The following is a 15,495-nucleotide window of genomic DNA, read 5'->3' on the forward strand; positions in this document are numbered from 1 at the left end:
GATAGATTTGTCCACCAATTAAGCACTATTCCACCTCACTAACAAGTTAGGTTGCTTTCCTACATAATGTAACCGTCAACTATTTTAAATGATGACTATTTAAATGATCCTATGAAAATGTTCATGCAAAACCTGTGGCTTAACTGTTTGATTTATTTATACATTTGAACATGTCCCCTCTCTGTATTTATCTCCTGTATAATAAAGCAATGTTTTTTGATTACTTTTTATCTGTGCAAATTATTTAATTATCTGTGTGTATTTACCCATTGAACCTAAGAATATAAAATATATGTCTTAGCTTGATATAGCCTTCGAAACCTCAGGGTATACCCGGGCTTCACTCTCCCCCTTCTAAACGTCTGAATGTCCTCATCAGACTTCATTTTATTTTGTAGCTATCTGTAAGAGTAAAGATTCTACTCCCTCGCACCTGGAGAGGTATTATCATAGGTCACACCCTATAACATTGTTTAACAGACTACTAAGGCTATTGCTTCAGCTTTAAGTCTATACATCCCGACCCTGGTGCTACAGGATTGAGGTGAATCGTGAAACTCTGCAGATCGGCTCCGCCATATTCCTGAGTGATGTGGATTCGCAATCCTCTATGGACCACCACCACTGGCTTGTCAGTGGGCTGGCCAGGTAAGTCATAACTTAAACGAATCACAGGTTTAACCTGCCGTTTGCTGACAAGGCCATCTGACTGTGCATCATCACTATTGTTGGGGCCAGCTGCTGGATGAATCTCACTATCAATTGTGTCCCCCTCCAGGTGTTCTGCTGGGAATAAAGTAGGGTCCATCTGATGGTCCATAGTAGCGATAGGTTCTTGCACTGACTCAGTGCTCCCTTCCAATTCTGGCATTTCTTCCTCATTACCTGACAATGTGTCCGCTGTACTCTCTGCACTCCGCAGCTCCCGCTTCGAGGCCACGTGGTTGTCGTTCCTGGTCCTCTGTGAACTTATGTTCGGTGCGGGGGCTGGAAAATGCAAAGGTCCCTCATCTTCTGACTCAGACGTTTCCTGATCTACATCCATCATGTCTATTTTTTCCCCACCAGACTCTCTTTTCCTTGCTCTCTCCATTCTGGTTCTTGGTCGACGGGGGGAGTGCACCTCCTCAACCACCTCGGGTAACCTAATCAGCTGGCCGACTGGTAGGAGGTGGTTACGGTGGAGTGTCTTCACTCCTCCCACACCGTTCTCTGGTCTCACCCGATACACAGGTAGGTGAGGCAACTGTTCTACTACTGTGTAGGGCAGGGAATTCCATTTGTCCTTCAACTTTTGCTTTCCAGTTCCCCCTAAATCACGGATCAGCACTCTGTCTCCCACCTCCAGGTGTTGAATACGGATTCGGGAATCGTATGCCCTCTTATTCTTCTGGTGGTTTTTGTTTGCAGCTTCGACTGCCAACTGGTAAGAACGGCGCAATTCCCTCCGCAAGTTCTCCACATACTGATGGTGGGTACAATCCCCTTGATGGTCCCTTGAGATGCCAAAACAGAGGTCCACCGGTAACCGAGCCTCCCTTCCAAACATGAGGTAATAGGGGGAATATCCTGTTGCGTCATGGCGGGTGCAATTGTAGGCATGCACCATCAAGGAAACATGTTGACTCCACCTCTGTTTCTGTGCAGGATCAAGGGTGCCCAACATAGACAGGAGTGTGCGATTAAACCGCTCTGGCTGCGGATCCCCCTGGGGATGGTAGGGTGTAGTTCTTGATTTTCTGATTCCCAACATATTCAGAAGTTCTTTCATCAGCCGGCTCTCGAAATCCCGTCCCTGATCAGAGTGAATGCGAGATGGCAACCCATAATTCACAAAGAACCTCTCCACTAACACCTTTGCTACTGTGGGTGCCCGTTGATCTTTCGTAGTGTATGCCTGAGCATAGCGGGTATAATGATCAGTCACTACCAGCACATTAGCAACACCTCTGGAATCTGGTTCGATGGATAGGAAATCAATACAAACTAAATCCAGTGGACCCCGACTGGTTAGCTGATTAAGGGGGGCGGTTTTGCGAGGTATTGTCTTGTGAGTCACACATCTTCCACAAGTCTGAACATACTGTGAAATGTCCGCGGCCATTTTCGGCCAGTAGAACCTATCCCTAGCAAGAGCAAGTGTCCGCTCTGTACCCAGATGGCCACAGTCATCATGAAGAGCCTCAATGACCATAGGTCGAAATTGTTTGGGAAGCACCAGCTGAAAGCCCTCTTTTCCAGCTGCTGTCTTGGTCTTCCGGTAGAGAAGCTGATTCATCAGTACCAGTTTATTCCCCTCGCGTTGTAACTGTACAATCTCCGGACTCTCACTCTGTCTAGTGACAGTAGGCCATCGGCCGGTTCTCATAGCATGTTTAATGACCCCTATAGCTGCATCTGAGTCTTGAGCATGGCTAAGGTCCTCGTCACTCAGGCGCTCCAATGCATGACTCTCCAATCTCAGTGGATAGGCATATATCTCAGGAATGGCTTGGGGTGGCACGCCTAATTGTTCTGCATAACTAATTGTTCGGTCTGGATATTCAGAAACACTACTTTTCTTGCAGACGGCTTTAACCCCTGCCGGTGGGATCCATCCTTCCCCCTCAGAGACATTTCGCGAAAGGGAATCGGCGTCAATATTCTCCCGCCCTGGTCTGTATTGAATGCCGAACTCATAAGTGGAAAGAGCAGCTAACCATCGATGCCCAGTGGCATTCAATTTGGCCGACGTAAGCACATACGTGAGGGGATTGTTGTCAGTTCTCACGGTAAATCGAGCCCCATATAGATAATCATGGAATTTGTCAACAATGGCCCATTTCAGGGCAAGAAATTCCAGTTGATGGACTGGGTAGTTGCGTTCTGCATTGCTCAATTTGCGACTGGCGAATGCCACTGGACGTAAGCCTTCAGGATATTGTTGATTCAGCACGGCTCCTAATCCCTCAAAACTTGCATCAACATGTAATATATAAGGCTTTGATGGGTCCCCAAAAGCTAGGACAGGAGCATGTGTAAGACGTTGTATAATCTGTTTAAAGGCTGCAGAGCACTCTTTGGTCCATCTTTCTGAGAATGGCTCTGATTTCCGGAAATAGTTGGTCTTCCCCTTACTGGGACTTTTGCCCTTTTGGGCTGGCAGGTAACCCCGTGTGAGGTCAGTCAGAGGACGGACAATGGCAGAATAGTTCTCTATGAAACGCCGATAGTAGCCACAGAATCCCAAAAAGGACTGGAGAGACTTCAGGTCAGTAGGCTGCTTCCACTCGGCGACGGCTCTTAGCTTTTCGGGGTCGGTGGCTATGCCCGCTTCGGACACAATGTGGCCAACATACTTCACCTGAGGTTGGCAGAATTGGCATTTGTCCAAAGAGATTTTCAAACCATAGTCTTCCAGGCGATCCAGAACCTTAAACAGACGCTCTTCATGTTCTTCCAAGGTACGGCTGAAAATTATAATGTCATCAAGGTATACTAGGCACTGCAACAAATTCATGTCTCCAACGGCTTTCTCCATCAATCTTTGAAATGTGGCAGGAGCCCCAGTAATACCTTGTGGCATACGCTCAAATTGGAAAAACCCCAATGGACATATAAAAGCAGTTTTCTCCTGGTCCACACCAGCCATCTTGATTTGGTAGTAGCCACTTCTTAAATCTATCACTGTAAACCACCGGCTCCCACTCAAAGAGTCCAGTGCGTCATCTATTCTTGGCACGGTGTATTGATCTGGAATGGTCCTCGCATTTAAAGTACGGTAGTCAATACACATTCGAATTTTCCCATTCTTCTTTCGAGCCACGACTATAGGGGAGGCATATGGGCTGCGTGATTCTTTTATGATCCCTGCAGCCAGTAGGTCCTGCAGGTGCCGTCGTAGATCATCCAAGTCCCCGGGTGGCAAGCGTCGAGAACGTTCTCTAAATGGGCGTGTGTCATTCATCCGGATGTGATGTTCGACTCCCTTTGCGAGGCCCACGTCCCATTCATCCAACGAGAATACTCCAGTTCGCTGAGACAGTTTCTTGGCCAGTCTGTTTCGCCAGGCCTCTGATATTGGTGAATCCCCAAAGTCAAACAGATTGGGGTCAATCGGGCTGGACGGTTGACGGTTTCTCTGAATCTCAGTGACAATGTCTGCTTTGTAAATCTGTGCAACAACAGCACCCTTTGGTATGGCCTTCACTTTCAAGGACTCGTTCCGTAACAGTACTGGTATGTCCCCACTGGTCAAGTCAACAGGAAGTAGCACACATGGTGACAAAACCACTCCAGCTGGCAGTCGGGCAGGGGCATCTACTACCAAGACCCCAGGGCTGTATGACTTCTTCACTGTAGCTCTGCATATGGCTTGACGTGCCCCCCCAGGCGGAATAGTGAGTGGCCCCGGACCTATCCACTTAACAAGACCCACTTCATCTTCTGCCCAGCCAGGGCGTATAAATCTACCCACTGACTCAGGTGATTCTACTTGCACCCGCAATGTGTGGGCTCCGCTATCATTATCATGCTCGGGGTTGTGGTCAGCTGTGGGTCCCCAATAAAAACCTTTGGCATTGGTTCCTATAATGACAGGTGTTTGGTCGGGTCCACATGGATCTGGGCACACTAACGCCAGTACGATCTTAGATCCGGCCTCTTCACCCTCATCCGGAAATGACACCCCCATTGCAATATATCCTTTATATGGGTACGAAGACTGACTCAGACCCCAAAGCGATAAGCTAGATATAGGGTGTATGGGTAGGTGCGAGAGGTGCTTGCTGTACCAACTCTCAAAAACGAGTGTGACTGTTGAGCCACTGTCCATCAAAGCTGAACAGGGTTGCCCTTCAATAATAATCTTACTGAATGATGGCCTGCCAACTAAACCTTCCGGAAGACTGGATTGCTGCAAAGAATGTGCCTCACTTTTCTTAACAATACAGTTCACCTCCCCTCTTTTGGAGTCTCTGTTTCCACTTTGTAGTTTCTTCAGTGAACGGATCAATTTAGTTTTAACTTTTTCTGAGTTCTCAGGGGCTGAGCAGCGGGTAGCTACATGCCCATCTTCCCCACAACGGTAGCAGAAAAAATCCTCATTATCTACTTGCCCGGATTCGGTTCTCATACGACTGACCTGGTTACGGCTGGCCATATTCATTCCCTCATCTCTGTTCCTCCTGTCTCTCTCACCTAGTGGCCGAGTGGCTCTTTGATTCACGGTCATCACTTGCAGTTGATTCTTCAACTCAGATACTTGCATCTGTAGATCACTCATATCACTTTGAGTGCCTGTTGATTGAGCCTGGCTTAATGCAGGGGCCTCAGATTGTGATGAAGTTTTTTTCTGTTGAGCAGCAAGTACGGACACACAAGCTCTAAGTTCCTTTAACTCTGATTTCAGAGAGTCCATTTCAGTGATGGCAAGCTCATCATCTGCAGTACGCACTTGCCTCACGGTTGTCTTGGTAGCAGTGGATTTTTGTCGTACTGACTGTTGTTGCTCCTCCTCACGTATCTCATTTAAGAGCTGTAGGAATGAAGGCGGGTTTTCTTTCTTTTCTCGTAGCTGCAGCTGCAACAGCATGAGATCTGAGTGAACTGCCCCCCGTAAAAGCTGTTCTACTCGGACACGGTCTCGTTGGCGTGCTAATATCCCACCCCGGCGGACCACTTTGTTAAGGTGTCGCTCTATTCGTCTCAAAAACTCAGAGAGCCTTTCTCCCGTATTCTGGCGTAATGCTCTAAAAGCAAAGTACAGCTCTTCCCCTGTCTCTGGACAGCCAAATGCTTTCTCCACTGCATCAAGATAGTCATGAGGGGAAGCATCTGGATCATTTGACCTTACTGCCTGAGCGATCTCAAAGGCAGGCCCCTTTAAGCTTTCTATTATTCTCTTACGTTTCTCTTTGGTGGAGCAATCACATTCTTCCACCATAAGTAAGGCATGCTCTAACCAAGTGTCAAAGCTTTCTTCCCCAGCAGGGGTGGGAACAATGCCAGAATAGGCTCGCAAACGTTTAAAGGCATTTCCATCCTGTGGTGGCCGCATTGACTTCTGAAAAAACTCACCCATGGCTCTTATAAGAGACTCAGTGGGACTGGTAGGTGGCACAGGATTATTTTCTATCCCATGTATAGGCCATGGTTCCGCTCCCTCCATTGGGACCACGTCCAGGGGAATGGACCGCGGGTTGACCTTCTCCTTGCACACGCAGTAGGCAACAAAACGTCCTTTGACTGGGTCAAACAGCTTCATCCTCACCTTTACTCGCCCCAGCGCCTTTATAGTTTCAAGAGTTTTCTCAATATCTTCCACTTCAACATTGTCGGGGATATCAGTAACCTCAATAACATGTTCAGGGTCCAACCCCTCACCTTTACACCAGTTACCGAGAATAGACATTTTGAAAGTTAGCTTTTGTATTGTTTGCTAGTTTGACTTGTATGTACTAAAGTTTTAGTTAAATCTTTCAATATAATTAGTGTTCTATTTTTTGCTATATGTTGCTCTCCACTCACTCTTAGAGTTTAGCCTATATTACTAAATTACTTACACTCGCCCAAGGCTTTGAAATAACACACATGCATGAACTATATTAAATTCTGGTTATGTAAGCAAAGTATTTATCCTTCCTGAAAGAATCCCAGCGGTGCCTCCATTTATGTAGCCCTTTTGTCGAGATTACCGCCACGACAAGGCATAAACCTGAGTTCTATAGTTGCCACCTGGATAATTGACTAATCTACTATTCAAAGTGAGTGGAGATCACAACCCATGTTACAGTATAATTTAAAGCAATTTATTTTCCCTAGCAAGGGTAAATGCAGGTAAGTTTTTCAGAGTTAGAACATAGACTAATGTTAGGCCTCTTTGTAAGGAAATAATCACATTGCTTTAAAGTAATGCTGTTCCGCCAGTGAATAATTAGCAACAACTAAAAATATACAGCACATCTCCCCTATGGGCAATCACTGAAACTAGCAATACTGGCTTTAGTTCATACTAGCAAAGCAAAAGATCGTTACAGGAATCCTCCCAAAAAAAACACAGGCTCTACTAAGGATCCTATTTACTGTCGTCAAACACAAATAGTTTTCTCTCCCTCCCTAGTTTCAATTATACCCTCACAAAGAGCACAGGCACATAATATACAACAAATAAAATTACAACAGCCGGCATGTAAAACAAACAAAAAAGGCAGACATAACCCCCGTTGCAGGCCTGATAAAGTTCACTAGTCCACTCAATGAGTGTTACTCACGAACACAGCGACATTGGTGTGCACCCCATGGCGTCGGTGTAGCGTTCAGCAACTGTAGTTTCCAATCCCTCGTGGCTGAATGGAACTGCTAACCTTCCGGTAGTTAGCAGCGCTATTCAGTGGTGTGGCTCCCACGTTGGCCAACTCAAAGGAACCACGAGTGCTCTGGTGACTCGTGGCGCTATTTGAGCAGCGATGTTTCCCGTCTACACTACTTGTTGTAAACCAATAAACATACACAAAAAGCTAATTTCTGGGTAAGCTGTAGGCTAAGTGATCTACCTAGCAAGCTACTACCTGAACAACATTACTGGCGGTATGTACAGTGGGGAAAAAATAACGTTACCGTCCTTAACTATTAAAAAACAAAGCACCTAGGAGGCTATGCAAAATCAAAATGCTTCTATCTTAAACGACTCACCCCTGGCGTAGCCTATTACTCAATTATCCTGATATTGGTAAACGAATAAGGTGCTCAAGCACACATAGCCATCTTCATCCTCCGTTATTCTCAACGAGGCTAGATAATCTCTCTCCTTCCATTTTTAAGACCCTCCCCTAAAACCAATGAGAATTTGCCATGACTGATTGATAGATTTGTCCACCAATTAAGCACTATTCCACCTCACTAACAAGTTAGGTTGCTTTCCTACATAATGTAACCATCAACTATTTTAAATGATGACTATTTAAATGATCCTATGAAAATGTTCATGCAAAACCTGTGGCTTAACTGTTTGATTTATTTATACATTTGAACATGTCCCCTCTCTGTATTTATCTCCTGTATAATAAAGCAATGTTTTTTGATTACTTTTTATCTGTGCAAATTATTTAATTATCTGTGTGTATTTACCCATTGAACCTAAGAATATAAAATATATGTCTTAGCTTGATATAGCCTTCGAAACCTCAGGGTATACCCGGGCTTCATCTAAATTAATTGCATATATATTTTTTGCTGTGAAAGTATTTTAAATATTTAAATTCAAATTAATCATTGAATAATCAGCATTAGTGACATTAAAGTTAAAAAACTCTTCTATTATTATTTTTAACTGTTGATGTAATGGCCATAATAATCTATGATATGACCTAATATGCTGAGGTAATCAATTCAAAAGTGCTTCGGGAAGAAGTGTTTTTTTCACATACAAGGCATTTCACTCCGGTGACATTGCAGAGTGCTTTATTTTAATCAACACATTTTTATCAACATCAGGCCGTTTTTTAAAAGTAAATGTTCCAATCAATGATCTAGGCAGCACATTTTCTTCTCTCTCCTTCATTTTACAGTCTAATGGTTACTGACTAGAATGGCTCGGGGTCAAAGGTCATACGAAATCGACTAATCTACGTAATTTTTTTTAATCGGTTATTTTTTCTCAAATTAATTAATCGAAATTAGTCAGTTATTTTGACAGCCCTAAAAAGCATACTACAAATGTTCAATATGGATTCAGCTTCAGTAACGTAATTTATAATCTTAGCCAAGCCAAGTTGTGTTCGTAGCTAGCTAACACTCTTTATGGTCTGCTGTGATAGCCAGGAATGTACGCCTCCATCGGCAGGCGGCAGCAGAATTGTTTAACACATGAGAATCGAATGGCCCATTGACTCTGTTAAAGGATAATTCCGGTATTTAGCACTTTGACTTGCGCAAAATGAACCCAGGGGTTAATAACACATGTGTACCGAGTTCGTCCGTTCTCTGGGATATGTTTTCATGCTAATCGAACATGACCAGTTTTACCACAAACCGCTAATAAGCGGTTAACGCTGGTCTTCGAAGCATTGAGAACTTTGTAAGTGTACAGACAGTTTATTAAAAAGATACAGTAAGAAAAAAGAAACAGTACCATTCACGTATACAAGCGGGCGCCATCTTGGGAAAACTATCTTTTTAATAAACTTACACTTACAAAGTTCTCAGTGCTTCGGTTTACATGTAGGGCCCCTCATTATGCTACCGTGGATGTGTGATGCTATTTTGAGCCTTGTTAGTAGTATATAAATAGCTACTTTTACTTTGCGTGTGCCCCGAAGACCAGCGTTAAACACTTATTAGCGGTCTGTGGTAAAACTGCCCAGATAGCAAGGCTGGCGGACCACTGTCGGTCCTTTGGGGGCATAGTTGGTAGTCCGCGGATATTTTGCTCATCGGTTCTCTGGCGGTCCGCTGGCGGGTTGCAGACAAATTGCCCAATATTTTTCCACTCTTGGTCTAAAATCTTTTTCATTTGTTCAGTTATATCATTTTATTAACTTTTCTTAATATTCATGACAAGTTAAATTTAAAGAGATGGTGGTCCAACGGTGGACCACAAGTGGCACGCCACCAGTGGCATACCACCAGCGGTCCGCTATCTGCCAATCTGATTTTGCTATCTGGGTGGTCACGTTCGATTAGCATGAAAACATATCCCAGAGAACGGACGAACTTGGTACATATGTGTTATTAACCCCTAGGTTCATTTTGCGCCGGAATTGTCCTTTAAGCGTTTCTTATGAGTTATGGTTTGTATATTACAGTATTTGCTTATTTTTATTGTTTATTTTCATTAGGCTACTGATTGCATTGACATTATTGTTTATTATTGCTATTCTCCTTAATGTAGTCCTACCAACATTTTAAAACTGTTCACTGTTAATTTTAAGTATTGTATTGTTTTTATTTGTAAGTCGCTTTGGACATAAGCGTCTGCCAATCCCATACCCATAACTATTTGTGTAAACATTCAAAATTGTTAAATTCCAGTGGTAATCCTATATCCAACATCCATCTATGTTATTTCTCTCTCTCACACACACATGCAAACAAGCACACAAGCGAGCAAGCCTGACCACACGTGCTAAAGTGTCATTTCTTCCACCCTTTACTCCCTCACATAATTACTTGGCTCCATCTCGGCACTTACTCTGGTAATTACCGAACCTGGCAACACCCCAGCCCCTGGGCCTCATCAGCAGCTAATGCGCTAAGTGTGTATGTGCAGCCTCCTCTGTCCCCTCATCACATACACACGTGCATGAATGTCAACACAGACACACACACACACACACACACACACACTTACCCACACACACACACATACACACACATGCACACCTATACACACACACACACACACACGCACACCTACACACACACACACACACACACATACACACACACACACACACACACATGCACCCACACATAAAGACAAACAACTATGCATGTGAACATACACTCCACACACACACACACACAGAAAGACACACAATTTTGTATTTGAGTTATCACAAAAAAGCATTTGCTGACCCTGAATAAAGGCTTTAGATGATGGTATCAACTAATAGGGGTAGGGCTGTCTCCGAGGGGGGGTGCATACACTTTCACAGTTTTCATTCGATTTTGGTTTGATTGCTTGTGTGTTTGCTAAATGCTATGATTCAGGCTCGTGTGTGTGTGCATGTCTCGGGGCCTTGCAGACTCCCTGGCGTTCCCTCTCTCTCTCCCTGGCTGAGGAGTTAAGCCACTCACACAGCCCCGGCTGTCATCCGCTTCCCTGACGAGCCTCCTGATGCCGACAATTACACCAGCGCTGGTGTGGGAGGCGCGGCACTGACAGCTCAAGCGAGGAGCTTTGTGCGGATTCGAGCGCAGAAAACCTCCGTCCGCACAAAACCAAAAGCCATCACCGCAACGGGAGGAGCGGCGACTCGTGCCTCGAGGGGAAAACATCGGATGACGCCACGGAACTGTTAGAACACAGCACCTGTCATCAGCCGCATTCAAGACAATAATCTCACCTGGGTGAAAAGACACATTTCAGGTAATTCCATAACCACGCCCAGTTATTACCTGGGCTCTGAGGTTATAATGGTACCTGAGTTTATAATGAGTGTGAAAGTAGAGTTGGATAGTGGAAAACACTGAAGAAAGGTAGACTTCAGTGACCAAGTGTGTGTGTGTGTGTGTGTGTGTGTGTGTGCGCATGTGTCTGTGTGTTTGTGTGTGTGTGTATGTGTGTGTGCGTCTGTGTCTGTGTGTGTTTGTGGTACATACACAGAGGTAATTGACTTTAGCGTGCTGAGATAGCCATCACCTAATCACTGTGAGAGGGATGACCGTAATGCAATCCACGCATCTTTCCTGTTAATACACCATGACTGCTCGGCCAATTAGAGTCCATTGTGGGTGCTTTGGCTGATGGTAGCAGTGTGTGTGTGTGTGTGTGTGAGAGAGAGAGAGAGGGAGAGAGAGAGAGAGTATGTGTGTCTGTGTAAGAAAGGGTTATCTTCTTTCATCTGATTAAAATGGCAGAGAGAAACCGCTAATGGGACAGATGTTTCACAAGAGGTGAAGAGAAACACACACACACACACAAACACATAAACACAATAATCACACACATACAAAAATATACACACATTGAAAATATTCACCACGAATATACACACTAACGTATTTTACAGTCAGTATAAACGTCCAAAACGTATACACACAGTGTCTATTTTTTACTTCATTTTCATATTTTGATGTGTAGCGCAGTGCTAAAAAGCATTTAAGTTAAATAAATAAGTGCTACATAACTTAGATTGAATAAAGTTCATAATTAAACATTAGAACTAAATAAATTATCTTATATTAGAATTTAGGAGTAAGCTCAAGAAATAAGCTTATTGTAGTTCATCTCCATTCCATTGATTTTGGGTAAGTGAAAGGGATTATGGGAGTTGATACACCATTCTGTTTAATTCATGTATGTGTTTAAATTCATTTTAAGAGTTTTTGTTTAAAATATTTCATTGGTAAAGTGAAATGTATAGTGTAACATGTAATATTGTGATGTTTGGTGGTCAAATATATTTCATTGTATGACTTTTGTATGCATGGAATTACATGTGAGGTGAAAGGTTGCAAGCCGCGGGAGAGAGGAGACTGGATAGTTGATGGACTGAGAACTTTCACGTTGAGGACTTGCTCCGTGCTTTAGTTGCCAAACTTTGAAATAGAACGTGACAAACGTATATTTTGCCAGTCGTTTTGGTTCCGTGCAGTCGATACTGAATTGTGAACTTGAAAGCCGAAGACTTTGTATTTGTCATCTCGCCACCGAGAGGATGCCTGTCAGTGAGCAGCTGCCAGTCCATGGTTATCGCGTGTGAGAGACTGCCTGCCTGTGCCGGTGCGGTGACTCGACGGGAAACCTACCACTTGGGATTAAGGTATCGTTATTTGTTTCTTTTGCTCTAACGGAGTGAAGGGGCCATTTGTTTTTGGCCACGCCGACCACAAGCGACGCTCCAGGCCTGCAACGGTTAGCTGCCAGGTTTTAGCTCATTTGCCGGCTAGGACTGGGGTGGGTGAATCACGTGTGAATGTGTGTGTGCGCGTAGGCCCGCGTGTGTGTTTCATGTTAATGTGTTGTGTACTGTACTTAAGCTTACTGTTAAATGCTAGCTAAAGTGTGGCTAATGTAGCCTACTGGTTTCTAAGCTCCTACTGCATTTTGAGGCTTTTGAGGCACGTGTAACACTTTGATTTCTTTTACATTTTGTGGAAATTACAAACTTGAAGTTTGAGGTGATTTAAATAAGCTAAGAAAGTATGTGGTGAATACTTTTCTCCATTGATACATTTGTATCTTATTTTTTTGTTTATATTGATAATTCATTCTTTTGGTAAATTGAATATTTCTATTCAGTGAACTCTATTTTTATTTAACATTTTAATAACTGAGTTCTGAGTGTTTACTTAGTGTTAAGATACCATTAGGTAATAGATTGCATATGTAAATGTTATTTCAGGTGAATATGGTTTAAGTCAGCTACACACCAGTAAGTACACAGGGTTAAGATTTAAAAGTTTATCAGTTTATTCAAAGTAAAGGTAAAGACACAACAACAGACATTTAAACAGAAGGTCAGCAAGAATTCTATATATTATATATATTTTACTGGGATTAGTTTAAGAACCCGGGAACGTCCTTTAGTACCAGGAGATAGGCCTAGGGGGCGCTACAGATGTATTCAGTATTGATTAATACTAATGGATTTTTAGATATAGACAATTCTATTCATATGTGTTTCTAGACAAATAACAGTTCAAGTGCATGGAAATATCGCTGATAAAACATGGGCCTGTATGCAAATCAAATGTGGGCCATGAACCGCTCGCTTAATGTTTTTCTGCATAAGCTGTCTGCACGACAGATGAATTACTCTGCTCTTTGACTGCAACACGCAAGCCTAATACCCAGGGCAGGCAGTAATGTGTTAACAGTGACAGTCAGTAGCCAGGCTGCCTTTATGGTATGCCATGGCCTTCTCCGTGGAAACAGACCAGCTCCCATCTGGGCTAGTCTTGGGTCTCCATTAGCTCCTTAGTAAAGACACTGAAAAGAGCCACAGACTGTTAAAGCCTAATCCCATTCAAATCCCTGGCATACCTGACGGGCACCAGGCGGCCCACTCTTAGCCAATCAGGGAGCGGGCTTTGTGGGAACTCCACAAAGGATCATGGGATTGGAGCGAGGGAAAGAAGGAGGAGGAGGTGCCCGCGAAGCATTCCGATCAAACAGGGACATCGTTCTTTCCGTTTATTCCCACGGTTTACATTTATAACCTCTCTCCCTTTGAATAGGAACGGTTGTGTGGTGAGAACCCTCGTGCTTGTCAGTGAGGTGCTTGAAAACCATTAGCAGAGCCCCTTCTGCAGCCTCCCACGCTAACGTTAACGCTAACACACCTGGGTCTCAGGACTTTGACCTGTAAGGGGCGAAGCAAAAATGTGGTTCAGGGACGACACATGAATGACACGAAACACACCAGAATCGGTTTATGCTTTACACACGCACAAAGTCCTCATGCAGGCCAAGAGGAAAGGAGACACACGCACACACACACTCTCTCACACACACACACAAACACACTCTTACCTCCTCATGCCCACACCTATGCAGAGAGCGTGAGATTGCGCGGACATGCTGAGCCGTCACGGTGCCCACAAACAGACCGTAAAGCAGCGAGGTGGAGACGCGCTCTGCGCTGAAACGCACTTCATCTTTTTAACTCCCCGCCGAGCGTGCGAGCGCACGCAGAGCGGAGCGATTGAGGTGTGGAGCGCCTGGGCCAGACGGGGAGGGTTTCACCCTCTGGTACGTGGGACGTGTTTACACCACGCGGCGGCCCCGGCGTATTTATGACCCCCCAGCCCAAATCCCAGGTGCTTAAGCGCTCGGGGCCCCTTGCGGGAGCACAGGGGGCTGGAGACAAAACAGAGCCGCCACTCCGCATGGGCGCTAATCCCCAGGCATCCCGCTCGGCCATCGTGTGAGAGGGTCTGGATCTGGGGGCGACGGCTGCCTCTTTCACATGACAACGGACACACTGATTGCCCCTCACATCATCTGACTTTCACTGATCTTGGTGAGGTTAAAGTCACCCTCTTATTTTTTCTTTTCTTCATTTCTTTCTCCCTTCCTTTCTTTCTCTCTCTCTTTATATCTCTGTCTCTTTGTCTTTATCTTTCAATCTCTCTTTACATCTCTCTGGCTCTCTCTTTCACACTCCTCTCTCTCTTTCAGCCAAGTCTTTGTTTGGGAGGGTGAGGTCAGTCAGGCAGCTGACCTCTGTTTGGCGATGTCCACACAGAAAGACAAGTGCCCCAGTGCTAATGCACTCATCCCTCTCTGTGTGGGCCCTCTCTCTCTGAGGCCAATGCTGAATGCATGAGGCCACCTCAGACGCCATAGCAGACTTTAATGAATGATAATAATGCATTGGGAGGAGGAGGAGACTGGGTCTGTCTGGAACGGAAAGGTACCAGCATCGAGGTACCAGCTATGAACTTTGTTTCGGACGGCCTAGCAAGACAGCAACACAGAATGCCGTTGCCAGGATACCGACAGCTAACTTAATCAGTGGGAGTTGAAACAGAGACGTTCTAAAGAATCCTTGGTTAAAGGCAGCATGAAGGATATATGTATACTGCCTTCACAAATTGACAAAACGAGGGTATCTTAGAAGGCACAATTTTATACACATTTTAAATTGTATAAATATAATATTTAATTCAGACATTCCTCGATGCCTTGCTGCCACCAAATGCCATCCTAGAAGGCAGGCTAATTTCTGTTTCGGACCCAGGCATCACTTTCTTTCTTTCTTTCAAGAATCACTTTCTTAGGAAAGATGCCAGAAAAGGGTGGAGAGAGAATAAAGAATGGAAATCAGTGGACATGCAAAACAACTCAGC

The 15,495-nt window shown here is 44.4% G+C and overlaps 1 protein-coding gene across 1 annotated transcript; it reads right to left on the reverse strand.

Annotated features, from left to right (window-relative positions):
• Positions 1-490: 490 nt before the first annotated feature.
• On the reverse strand, positions 491-7,809 carry LOC121720890. The gene is made up of 2 exons (XM_042107362.1): positions 7,672-7,809; positions 491-7,496 (listed from the first exon to the last, which is right to left on the reverse strand). The coding sequence occupies exon 2, from the start codon at positions 6,389-6,391 to the stop codon at positions 491-493; it is 5,901 nt and encodes a 1,966-aa protein (XP_041963296.1). The 5' UTR covers positions 6,392-7,496; positions 7,672-7,809.
• Positions 7,810-15,495: the final 7,686 nt, after the last annotated feature.

Source organism: Alosa sapidissima, chromosome 10 (assembly GCF_018492685.1).
Source record: "Alosa sapidissima isolate fAloSap1 chromosome 10, fAloSap1.pri, whole genome shotgun sequence".
Lineage (NCBI taxonomy): Eukaryota > Metazoa > Chordata > Actinopteri > Clupeiformes > Clupeidae > Alosa > Alosa sapidissima.

What these genes read in the sequence shown, in the direction of transcription:
- LOC121720890 (XM_042107362.1), bottom strand. Translation starts at nt 6,391, where the DNA reads ATGTCTATTCTCGGTAACTGGTGTAAAGGTGAGGGGTTGGACCCTGAA.